This window comes from Phaethon lepturus, unplaced genomic scaffold (genome assembly GCF_000687285.1).
Source record: "Phaethon lepturus isolate BGI_N335 unplaced genomic scaffold, ASM68728v1 scaffold18069, whole genome shotgun sequence".
NCBI classification, from domain to species: Eukaryota; Metazoa; Chordata; class Aves; order Phaethontiformes; family Phaethontidae; genus Phaethon; species Phaethon lepturus.
Window position 1 is genome coordinate 2,187 of NW_010564322.1, and position 12,961 is coordinate 15,147.

General features: G+C 39.0%; 1 protein-coding gene across 1 annotated transcript in view; it reads right to left on the reverse strand.

The window, feature by feature from the left end:
* Nucleotides 1-418: 418 nt before the first annotated feature.
* Nucleotides 419-12,961, reverse strand: part of LOC104626829 (CTP synthase 2) — a gene marked incomplete at its 3' end in the record, with an annotated part of 15,033 nt that continues 2,490 nt past the window's right edge. Inside the window, exons 2-8 of the mRNA XM_010294852.1 lie at nt 12,721-12,891; nt 12,372-12,472; nt 10,377-10,493; nt 8,884-8,967; nt 4,804-4,884; nt 807-958; nt 419-551 (exon numbers count right to left, since the gene is read on the reverse strand). Coding sequence (XP_010293154.1) covers nt 419-551; nt 807-958; nt 4,804-4,884; nt 8,884-8,967; nt 10,377-10,493; nt 12,372-12,472; nt 12,721-12,891 — 839 coding nt within the window. The remainder of the gene's footprint in view (nt 552-806; nt 959-4,803; nt 4,885-8,883; nt 8,968-10,376; nt 10,494-12,371; nt 12,473-12,720; nt 12,892-12,961) is intronic.

Here is a 12,961-nt window from a genome sequence, read left to right on the forward strand (position 1 = left end):
CATTAACTGAAATGAAGAGCAACAGCTTCTGGCACCAGATTTTGAAAAAGAAACTAAACTGCTTTCCAATTTACCTATTTTCTCCTGTCCTTAAGCTAATCTCATTAACATAAAAGCAGTCTCATGCGAACAAACGAAACCTACCTTTGATAGTAAATATAAATTTGTAGGTAAAGTCTGCTTTTTCATCAGATCCAGTTCTGGGTAGTTGCAGCATTCCTTTCAGATAAGTTTAGTTCCAAATAAAATAATTAAATCTGTAAACACTTCTTTAAAAAAATGAGATGCTTGGCCAGTCTGTATTTATCTGCATGATTCATTTTCTAATTTCCACATGAATTAAAACTGCCTCACATGACAGGAACTAGTAGAGTATATTCAAAGTATTCCTGAAAGCAAAATCCAGAAATATCCTCACCATTAAATCCAGTTTGTGATTAATTGCCAGCGCAGAGTGTTCCAGAGCCTTGAAAACAGATGCATAGCAATCACTTAGTTTTGTGTACTTGCCAACGAGTGCTATGGAACACACCTTCAGCAACCTTTCATATCTGACAAAAACAAGTTTTTCAGTTATTACACCAATTTCCACAAAGAAAACATTTTAACAGTGTTTTGCCTTATCTTTAGCTTCATAAAACATCTTCTAAAAATCTCAAAACTGACAATGTTTTTAAACCCAGACTGGTCACAAGTATTGATCACCAGCATGCTACTGACCCCAGTCCAGTTTGGTGACTTCACAGCAGCTAAAAACCTAACTTGAATTAAAACACTTCTAGAAAAAGCAGCAGGAGCTAGAATACCTGTCAGCCATTTTCTTCCATTTCATTAGAAGATCACTTGGCTGGTCATCAATAGGTAAATTTAACCTCTGTTTAAAATACTTAATGATGCCTTGCTCCTCCAACAGGATTGGTACTCGGTAAGTGGAAGAAACATCATGGATAAATATCACCTAACAAAAAAAGTGTAACATAAAAGACTTACCTAAAAATTTTTCACAGGAAACATGCATTCTGTTTTTTGTATACTACATGTGTTTCATATTCTACATACATTCTGATTTTTAAATACTTTTCTTTTGAATGAGCAGAGCAGGACAGCTAATATTTAAGGTTCCACTAAATCCACTTATTCATCACACCATCATACAAAAATTGCTTGTCAAGCCTATCAAGGCATCAGTTTTAATACAAACATCTGGCCCCAGAAGCAGTCATGCTTGCTAACACTTTTCTCTCCCTCTCTCAGAAATGCATAGAATATTAACTCGGAATGAAAGAACACAAATGGAACCTAACAAAATAGACCCAATTAGGTTGCGATAAAGTCTCCTAAAAGAATTTTGTTAGTGAATTAGTTATTAATTAGTAAGGCTGGTCTACTCAAGGACCATTTAGTTAAGAATATATTTATAAATGGTGTCCAAGCTGCTAGCAGTTACATTCACTGTACTTGGTTTACATGAGACCACAGAGTTCAGAATCCTGAGTACAAGTGTTTTCTTCCCTGGTACACAAGAAGTAAAGGATACTCGCTTAGTTACCCTTGAGTTATTTCTGTTCATCACATAAGTATGTACACATGCATGCTGCTCCGTGCCTCTCTATGTGCCCATACAACAGCAAAATGAATAGGGTAACCACAGCCCTCTTATAGTAGGAATAAGGCTTATTCAACTGTTTTTTCCAAACTTTGCAGCTACCATCCTAGGGATATGACATCAAGAAAGAATCACTAACTGCTCTAGGTTACAGATTGTCTATAGCTGACTAAGGAGACTGTTATAATCCTGAAACAAGCTGAAGACACTGCTTTTGTTTTGGTGGTACATACATTGAAGCAAGGAGGGAAGACTCACTTGATAAAAGCAAATTAAAAAAAAAAAAATCCACTTTGAGGAAGTCTGTGCACAAAATATCATGTGGTCTTCATGGATTACTTGTGGCAGTCCTGGAAACCATTTCCAGGCACACAAAAGCAAGAAAATCATCAGGAGTAGTCAGCATGGATTCACCAAGGGGAGGTCATACTTGACCAACTTGATAAACTTCTGTGATGAAGGCCTGGCAGATGAGAGAAGAGCAATGGATATTGTCTATCTGGACTCCAGGAAGGCTTTTAACACTGTCTCCTGCAAGATCCTCATAGACAACCTGTTCATGTATAGGCAGGATGAGCAGATGGTGAGGAAAACTAGCGGAATGGCTGGGCCCAGAGAGTGATGAACTAGTCTAGTCTAGCACAAAGTCTAGTTGAAAGCCAGTAACTAGAGGAGTACCACAAGAATCAGTACTGGGTCCCGTCCTGTTTAACACCTTCATTAATGATCAGGATGATGGGGCAAAGCATACATTCAGCAAGTTTTCAGATGACACCAAAGTGGCAGGAGCCGTTGATACACCACAGGGTTGTGCTGCCATCCTGCCAACAAGCAGGAGAAATGGGCCAAGAGGAACCTCATGAAGTTCAACAAGGGGAAGTGCAAAGTCCTGCACCTGGGAAGGAACAACCTCAGGCACCAGTACATGCTGGGGGTCACTCAGCTGGAAAGCAGCTTGGCAGAAAAGGAACTGGTCTTGGTGGACACCAAGTTGCACATGAGCCAACCAACAATATCCAGTGTTGCCAGCATGTCAAAGGAGGTGATCCTTCTCCCTTATGCAGCACTGGTGAGGCCACACCTGGACTACTGGGTCCAGTTCTGGGCTCTCCAGTGCAAGAGAGGCATGGACATACTGGAAAGAGTCCATGGCCCACAAAGGGCCATGAAGGTGATTAGGGGACTGGAACATCTCTCTTATGAGGAAGGGCTGAGAGTGCTGTAACTGTACAGCCTGGAGAAGAGAATGCTCAGGGCTATGGGTGGAAAATCTCAACAATGTATAGAAATATCTGAGAGGAGGTTGCAGAGAGGATGGAACCAGGCTCTATTCAGTGATGCCCAGTGACAGGACCAGAGGCAATGAGCACAAACTGAAACACAGGAGGTTCCTTCTGAACATAAGGAAACACTTTTGCACAATGAGGGTGACCAAGCCCTGGTACAGGCTGCCTAAGGAGGTTGTGGAGTCTCCCTCCTTGGAGATATTCAGAAGCTGTCTGGCCATGGTCCAACTGGCTCTAGGTGGCCCTGCTTGAGCAGGGGGGTTGGACCAGATGACCTCCTTTCCAACCTCAAGTATTTTGTGATTCTACAACAGCAAAAAAAATGGGAAAGGTGGACTGAAAAGATTGATCTCCCTGAGATTGTAAATCGCTGTTCTAAACACAAAATAAACTGTAGCTTCTTCTCTACCAGCATTGCACATAGCTCCAGGAAGAAGACTCATGATGCGTCTAATCCTTCAGTTCACAAGAAAACCAGGATCATTCTAGGGAATATATCGGCATGTGGCCAGTGTCTTCTGGAATCCAGAAATGGTTCATTAATTTTAAGACACTGAGGGGACTTAAGAATGGCTTTGCAGACTTCTGATGAATACAGTTATGAAAAAAAAAAAAAAGGCTACAATACAGTATGGCGCCTAGCAGCATCCCAGTTCAGACCACTGGGTCTAAATGCCAGGGACACACCTGTATTACACAATGCAGCACAGTGGACAGATATTTGAGCTAGCCAGAACAGCACAAGAAGAGTGCAGAACTCTGCCCAGGATCATATACTCAGCTTCTCATGAAAGCTGTGACTGGTACAACTATTGAGCTTCTACCCTAAAAGGCACAACGTTGGGGAAAAAACAGTGCTATGAAGACAGCTCCCTCCCTGCCAAGGAGTTCTTAGGGAAATGCAGTTAACACATGGGACTCCTGGTCCGGTTAGACTGGTGTAATAACTGCAGTCGGAATCCAAGAATGTACACGCTTACACATGGCCTGATAATGCCAGAAAAGCACACACCATTTTTGTTTGATTGAACTTCCAATTGTCTCTCTCTGGCTGGAGAGGAACCATAAAGGCATTTCTGAAGGATTTTCCAGAAACTAGCTCAAGGATGTTGTCCTCCACAGACAGTAAGATGGAAGGAAGGTGGGATGGGGAGTAGTGGCCACACTGCCCTCTATGTCCTCATCTGGAATCTTACTATAAAAAGCTTTTTCTTATACACCTGCAGAGAGAGAGGTCAACACTGATACATATTTGAAACACAGCGTAACTGTGGCACCAACGATCCCTCTAATATTATTCATTACATTGAAGAGTAAAATGCTCTCACTTGCAAAAATATTAAAGAGCATTCGATTTATCAAAATTAATATTCAAATAGCAATTAATCACAAACTATTAAGGCCAAAATCACACATGAATTATAAAAAGATATATCTACTGCACAGTTACGTTCTAAACATGTTAAAGGGCATGTTGAGTCTTCATGTGGCTCTGATGATCTACGGACATAAGCAAAACCCCTAGCTTTAACCACACTTTGTCCATCCATTATTATAACAACCTGAGATGATTTATGGACAATAACCAACTACAGCTTGAAACTGCACAGTTTTCACAACTATGTATAGCAATTAGCCACACACTCAATATCTACTCCTTTTATTAACTTTTTTATGTAACATGCATTTAAATTATTAATGATCGTTTGACATAAAATTTAACATATAAACTCCCAATATTTTTAAAGTGTTATAGTGTACAAGACAGCAAGACAAAAATTGTAGAACATTACATATTACATATTAATGAAACAGTCTTAAGTTTAAAACAGAAATGCAGCTGAAAACAGAAATATTTGCATGCTTTCCCACATGTTTAAATAATGACAAATAAAATACTAAAGTACTGACCTGCTCAGGTTCCACATGGCAAAACATGGAAATCTTTTCCTTCACTGCCATTTCTATAGGTTTTGCACTTCTGCAGACAATCTGTCAGAACAGAAGGAAAACCCTTAAATATTTACTAGGCAAACCAGGAGAAGATCCTCAATACCATTCACGGATAAATTAATCTCCTTTGGAAGCATGGCACAAATGTGCCCTTTTTTCCTCCTCCCCTCTTTTGGAGTTCTACAATATATCACAGCTCACAAATATCTGCTAGCAAAGCAGAAGTAAATCAGTCACCTGCCCATATTGACCCACTTTTACTAACCTTTCTTTGGCATTCTCTGTAATAGTGCTTCCTCATGTTCTCCTTTCCCGTAGCTACTATTGTAATACCTGTTACCTAAAGTCTAGCAGGTCTCTAAGTATGAATCAGCTAAATTTAGAGCAATAATACTTTGCTTACATGCATGTTTTCTAGTATTTCAGTACTTCAGCACCTTTTCATAATTCTTAATTTGCACATGATGATAAAAAGGAGGCTGAAGATGAGAAAACTATTTCATAATTTTGTGGGGTTTTTCCTGGTGCAATTTTGCTATTCTGCTATTATTTTGTTGATACCTGTAAAATTCAGGAATTTTAGAAAATATTGATAATTTTTATCAATAATGAAAGTAAGCATGTGTTTTGGTGTTTGTCGGAAGGGGTTTTTTTGCACTATGTCATTTCAGGCAACTAGCTCAAAATGCAGAACTGCTCTATCAATGTGCCTATTGATTACTCAGTCTACTACCTTAAGTTACTTTGAATCCTGAAGGTATAACAGAAAGTAGGATGATCATGTTAAAAGATTAACTCATCTTTTCCCCATCTTTCTAGCAAATGCAATTACTTAATGCATTAAGCCATTTTTTCTTCAGAAACATGTAGCTGATCTTTGATTGCCTTGCTAGAATGCAGCTTAGACTTCATCAGTATCAGTGTAGCTAATTAACGTCCCCTATCCTTGCAAGAAATTTTAGAAACAGAAAAACAATGCCAAGTGTGAGGGAAAATTAGTACACATTCTAATAAGAAATATAATTAAAAAGAATTATGAAACAATCTGTATATTCTATTCAATTAAGCACAATTTATACTTAAAAATTTGGTAATGTTTGAAAATATAATTCATAAACCTTGATAGTATGAGCATATGATTAAATCCACTTTGAAATCTATCATCCATCTTGGTGAGACAAATGAGTTAATGCAGTCACAAAAATCAGAAACATCAGAATTAGCATGAAAATACAAAACTACAATAACTGGCAGAGATGCATCTCAAAGAAACAGAATACAAAGATGAGGAACAATTCAATTGAATAGGGCAGCACTGACAAGCATATAATCAGTTTTCAAAATGCTGTAACAGAGTCCGTTAAATCTGCAGATACAGCATATTCATTAAGCACTTAGAACACACCATGGAGAACAGAAAGGCTCCTGTAGATACACAACTGAGACTGACCCAGCATGCCACTTCAGGGAAGCCTGGGACCAAACAGTGAGGCAGCAGGTATTAAGAATGGGTCTAGCCAAGTTTAGATTAGGCAGCCTGGCAGCTCAGCTTATGAAGGAAGCCCTCCTGACTGCTGTTCTAGGAGCTTCCCCATGCGCTGACTTGGCCTTGGGCCCCTGCCCAAAAGAGCAACCATTTAAAGATTTTCTTGAAGCAGGGCCCAAGCAACTTAACAACAGCACCAAGAGGCTGTGCTCAGAGTGTAATCTCTCTATGCTTCAGCAGTCAACAGCAGCAGTTAAAAAAAAAAAAAAAAAAAAAAAAAAAAAAAAGTACTGTGCTTCTGGCAGTCCCAGAACTGCTCCAGGCAAGAACTCAAGATGTGAGTGACTAGTCTTGTTTTCCTTTTATTACATGCACACACACACTTAACAGGCTTTTAAAAATTAATTGGGAGCTTGGGGGGTGGGGGAAGGAGAGAGTCAGGGAGTCAGGCACTGACAATTATCTTAAAGGACTTCAAAAATCACATGCAACCTTCCATATGCAATTAGCACCTCAAGAGGGATTTTGAAATTAAGGCCCTGAGGCTTTGAATATAGAGCAGCATTGCGTTAATAAAAGTCCTTCCACAAGCTGATTACAGTTACCAGGTCACAACAACGTGAAGCTACCTAACACATCCTTCACATACCCTATTTATACAGCCATTGGTTTTGTAGTTATAAACATGTTTTTTGATAAATGTAAAATGCAAGAGTTCAAAAAAGAAAAAATTCCGAAAGAAGCACAACACAAAATTTAGTTGTGTGACTATTCTTTTAAGAATGGTTTTTTCCTTTTTAAGGACATAAATATTATACAGCAGCAGTGACTATTCTTTCATTTCTGAGGGCTAGGAAGCCTTTTCTCTCAGTGGACTTTATGGGAATGGAAAGTGCTCAACAACTTACAGAATCAGGTAAGTAAAATATTCTTTGACTTTACAAGCAGCCTCACACAAAAGAACAAAATCGCCCTTTCCTGTTCCTTGAAGCAGATCTAGAAACAGAGTGTGTTGTCAGCTGTACCAGCTGCAGCTCAGGAAGATATGAGCATAAGTTTGAACTGGGGTTTTACTGGCATTTGAAGCTGTGCTGCCCTGGTTTCACTGCTACCAACACTTGACCGAGCAGATCAACATCAATGGCAGACAGGTATCACAACACGGAGCTAGAGTCTGCTTATGTCTTTTCTCTGCTCCCAAGGAAAAGTGCCAAGGAGGCAAAGACCACATCCAGGGAATAAGCACATACTCATTACTAGAGCACTGGGGAGAAAGAATGGAAGGAGTTGAGCATTTGTCATCATTTGCCAACTGGCATGAGGTTAAACTTGCTGGCTTTAGGTTCACTACAGTATGTGGTACAAGAAGGGACTGAGAGCAGCCCTGATGAGAAGGACTTGGGGGTACTGATGGATGAAAAGCTGGACATGAGCCAGCAATGTGCACACACAGCCCAGAATGCCAACCACATCCTGGCTGCATCCCAAGCAGCGTGGCCAGCAGGTCAAAAGAGGTGGTTCTGCCCCTCTACTGCGCTCTGGTGAGACCCCACCTGGAGTCCTGTGTCCAGCTCTGGAGCCTTCAGTACAGGAAAGACATGGACCTGTTAGAGGAGGTCCAGAGGAGGCCACAAAAATGATCAAAGGGATGGAACATCCTTATGAGAACAGGCTCAGAGGGTTGGGGTTGTTCAGCCTGGAGAAGAGAAGGCTGTGGTGAGACCTTATTGCAGCCTTCCAGTACTTAAAGGGGTCTTATAAGAAAGATGAGGACAGACTTTTTAGCAGGGCCTGCAGCGATAGGACAAGGAGTAATGGTTTTCAATTAAATGAGGGTAGATTTAGACTAGATCTAAGGAAGAAAATTTTGACACTGAGTGTCGTGGAACACTGGCACAGGTTGCCCAGAGAGGTAGTAGATGCCCCATTGCTGGCAACATTCCAGGTCAGGTTGGATGGGGCTCTGAGCAACCTGGTCTAGTTGAAAATGTCCCTGCTCATTGCAGGGGAATTGGACTAGATGGCCTTTAAAGGTCCCTTCCAGCCCAAACTATTCTGTGATTCTACTGTGATTCTATGAAAGAAATTGAGGAAGATTTGAAGATTCACCCACACATTTTATATTTCCAAACAGGAATATTTTTAAAGGCTGCACTTCAAAGGTAGGATTGCTTCTTCTTAATCATGCATAAAAAGAAATCTGTGAAAGAATGTCAGAATCTAGAAGCATTCTAGGTCTTCCCACAAAATTAACTGAGACTTTAGATTATTTTTAGCAGTGCAGAACGTTTTTTCTGCAAAGATCCCTTTAGAAGAAGAACATAGTGAGAGTCCCAAGAGATTGCAAGGAGTTAGTTGAATTTAAGCTAACTTACAGTGAATTTTAAGTAATTTGATTTCCTACGGCTTTAGCAAAGCAGTGCAGCATACATTTTGCATGTCTTCTAAAAATCTTGTCTCTCATGGGAGACTAAGGCTTATTCTTTGAACACAAGTTATGCAAGGACACTTCTAGGTGACCTATAAATAAAAATCTGTATTTATTGACTCACCAAGTCTGGAGACAAGCCTAGACCCCTCAGTGCTCGAACACTGTTCTGTGTTGGTTTTGTCTTCTGTTCACCAGTGGCGTTAGGCTGCAAAGACATATTTTGAAAGCTCAAATAGCAACTAACATCTACTAACAGAATAGTTACAGCTTAAAAAAGAGAAGTCACTGCAAGTAATAATACTTGCAGGAAGTAAACATATCCAAACAGAGCCAGAATATGCCAGGAACAGAAATGGCACCACTGTTATTACCTATATAAGAAATTCTCTGAAGAAACCACATGGCCATAATTCAGAAGAGATTTATTTCGGGGGCGTGGGGAGGGGTCAGAGAAAAAGTTTCAATATAATTGGCTCACGTAGAAGAATAATAATATTCAAAAAGTTGGATTTTCCTAATAAATGGAGAATGTCCAACACAGCACAAAGCCTTCAGTGACTGTCCTTGGAAATAATCAGATTTAGTAAATAATTGTGTTCTCAAATACACAGAATCAATCCTACCAATTGCAAATCAATCCTCTAATCCAGAGCTGTAATGGTTAATAATTCTCTTTTTATCTGTACAAGGTGCAATTACATCATCATTAACAACCTTTGCTTACCAAAATATCCCCAGTAAATACTTACCTCTTAAAATTATAAGAAAACCTATTTGTGAAGAAAAATCTGGAGTTCAAATGGGAAAATACTTTTAGCCCTGCTCAAAAAGTTGCAGTGGTCTTGACTGGAAGACCATTGTACATCGAGGAGTCAGTGACCCACATCAGAGTTCGGCTGAGGAAGCCCAGGGCCATGCTGTATGGCACAAATCCCTTTGGACGCAGGACAAACTCAGCCATATCGTTATAACCGATGAGCCTGCAGGCGGCTCCCAGGAAGCACCCACAATTACACCTGCTTGGCCTTGCCTTTACCTAGGGATGTGGCAAGAAGTTCTTCTGAGAACACCCTTTCTGTTTGACAGTAAAAATGATACAGTTGTTTCCTTGTAAGAAAATTATCTATTAGCTCAAGTGACGAAAAGTGGAGAATCTCTTCTACAGATGTGGTCTGCCCAGCATGCTGCACGTCAGGGCCATTCAATGCTACATCATCCGGGGTTCCCACCACCGAAAGAGATGTAAGGTCATTTATACTGTTCTCTCCTTATAGTGTTAGCTCTAACAAATAAAATTTTAAATGATACCTTAGAGAGTCTGAGTGCCTTTCTTACTGGGTTCATAATGTATCAGCACCTTCCAGTGCAAAGCACAACTGTATTTAGCATTCTAGATAAATTAGTGTTGATAAGGGGTTTTTTTGGTAACTTGGAATACTAAGACAGATTCTTACATCAATAAAGTAATTACCAAGGCTTTTTTTTACCCCAGTGTTGCTGGGTTTCATATCTCTGTCTCTAAAACCCCCCAGCATGAGAGAGTTAATGGGAGAAGTAAACAAACATAAAGCCCAATACTGAGTACAATCTATTTTATTAATTTAAATAACTTACCTGGGGTACTAGACTAACATGGATATTACAGAAGTTGTCTCTTTTTGCTTTGAACTGAAACTGTCTAAATGCTTCAACAAATGGCATTCCTTCAATATCTCCAATGGTTCCACCCAGCTGAAAAAGAAAGCTTGGATACGTCAGAGTAGCAGAAAGCAAAAACAAAAGAAAAAAGAAAAGTCTACCTCTTAGATACTCAATAAGTTTTCTGAATTTTTATCTTAAAAAAAATTGACAATTGAACTTTGCAGGCATATAGTCTGCAGAGAATCCTTACCTATTCTGCACATTGTTTCGTGTGGAAAACATAACACAATTTTCCAGTTCAGTTATATCCACTTTAAAACAAACACATAAGCTTCCCACAGGAACATGTGTGGTGCTACTGAATAATACATTCTTTCACACTGCCTTCAAAGTGGTGAAAAAGTAATCAATAGTTAATCTGATGTGAAGGTTTTTGCACAGAAAAACTTTATTTTCCTGTCTGTCAGATTAATGAACAGTTGTGACCAACAAGATACAGACATTTAGCATTATTATCATAGCTTTCCAACATCAGTAAATGCCATACAGACAACATGAAATAATACTTGACATTATAAGACACTTCAACTATTTATTACCAAACCAAAACCCAAGACTAAGGCCATGATAAAACTTATTTATAAAGACAGAAATTAGATGTCTTTCAAAGACACAAAGAGCTTTAGTAGTAGTAGACTAAGCACTGAATAAAGCAGTGTTTAGCACGTAAGTCTTATGAAGTAGTTGTATTTCAGAATGATCCTTCTGTGCCACCAAGTGGCTTTTGACAGAATTGCGTATTTGTGTTCACCCAGTACCAGAAAAACTTCTGACAACTACATTTGTATGTGACTCATAGTCAGTCTAACTTCTTTAGGATTTTGCCATGGAAAAACATTACAATTATCCTTAAAGTCCTGCAGAAAAATATTTTTATCAGACTGGAGCTATAACCAAAATAAAAAAACAAACCAAAAACCACGCCTTACATGGAAGAAACAGAAAATTAAGCTTGAAGTTAAAGGACTGACAAGCCCATCACTTATTAATGTTCTTGAGCAACTTCAGTATTTACTGTTTTTTACATTTGTTTTAAATGAAATGGTTGACTCTCACTGTGCACATCACACAAAAAAGATCTATAGCTATGCCAATAAGTATATTTTAACCAAGGCAGATTCTTCTGTGTAAGAAGCACTGAGCAATTCTGTGACCTGGATCACAAATTTTATCACACTGTTGATTACGGTGGTCACTTCTGGCATTAAATCTATGACATATTCTTCTGCCAAATTCTCAGATATAATCTTTTTCTGTATTTTTTTGCTGTAATAGTAATACAGCAGTAATAGCAATTACTGACTGCCTTTCTTCCAGTTGTCTCAATGCCCTACTAAGGATGGGTAAAACTCATTGTTTCCATTGTGCAGAGCACCAGCTAACAAAGTTGCCTCCAAAGATCTTAAAAATAACACCAGAAAGTGGAAAACTAACTTATACAGTGTTTAAACATATTCCTTTAAACATGACCACAAGCAACAACATGGACGTTTCAAGTCACATCGAAAGCTAGAACGTTACAGGCTCTCCTACTGACCATGGGAGATTTCAGGTATTACACAAGGTTTCTCAATACTATTAACAGTGTAAAGCTTCAGTCAAATGTCTGTATCTTGGAATAGATACTTCACATTACAGTAACTGGCTGCTTTAATTTTATAAGTTAATAAACTCTTAAGCAGCTCAGTTTCAGCAGTATCCTAGAAGGGATTTAGTCAAGTAAACAGAAGCTGTAGGGATAAGACCACACTTATCATTCTCAGAACAAACCAAAGAATATAAAATGTGTCTTTGCATTGCTGTGCTCCGTAACTTCAGTCTGACGTTTTTACAGTAAGTAGCAAAGAGAAAGCAAGCTAGGTTTTTGTATTCACTGCAGATATAGATCCTAAAACGTTCCATACTTGCCTCAATTACACAAATTTGTGGCTCTTTTCTGTCATCATCCACTGGAACTTTTGCCTGATTCATTACCCACTCCTGAACTGCATCAGTGATGTGTGGAACAACTGCAAGACAAAACCAAAGGCGGCAAGCATGTCTTCCTTTAGGCCCATATACCAGTTTTTGCATGCAAAAGGGGAAAAATGACCAGAAAGTCAAAAGGAAACTACTAGCTCCTTCTTCTATTTCTCCCTTCCTTGAACCCTGAAGCCCAACATTGGAGGAATATGCCCATATCTCTTGGCAAGAAGAAAGGAATAAGGTGATGCAGCAAGGAGCAGTATCTAGTATCCTACAGAATTAAAAATATCACCTTGAACGGTTTTTCCAAGGTAATCTCCATGTCTTTCTTTATTAATGACATGCTGATATATCTTTCCAGTGGTGATATTGTTATCTTTATAGAGATTGATGTCCAAAAATCTCTCATAATTTCCCAAATCTAAGTCAACTTCTCCACCATCATTCAATACAAAAACTTCACCTGAAAAAAAGAAAGTGAAAAGACGCAGAAAAGCAATAAAATAATCAGAAATCATTAAACACACAGCAGG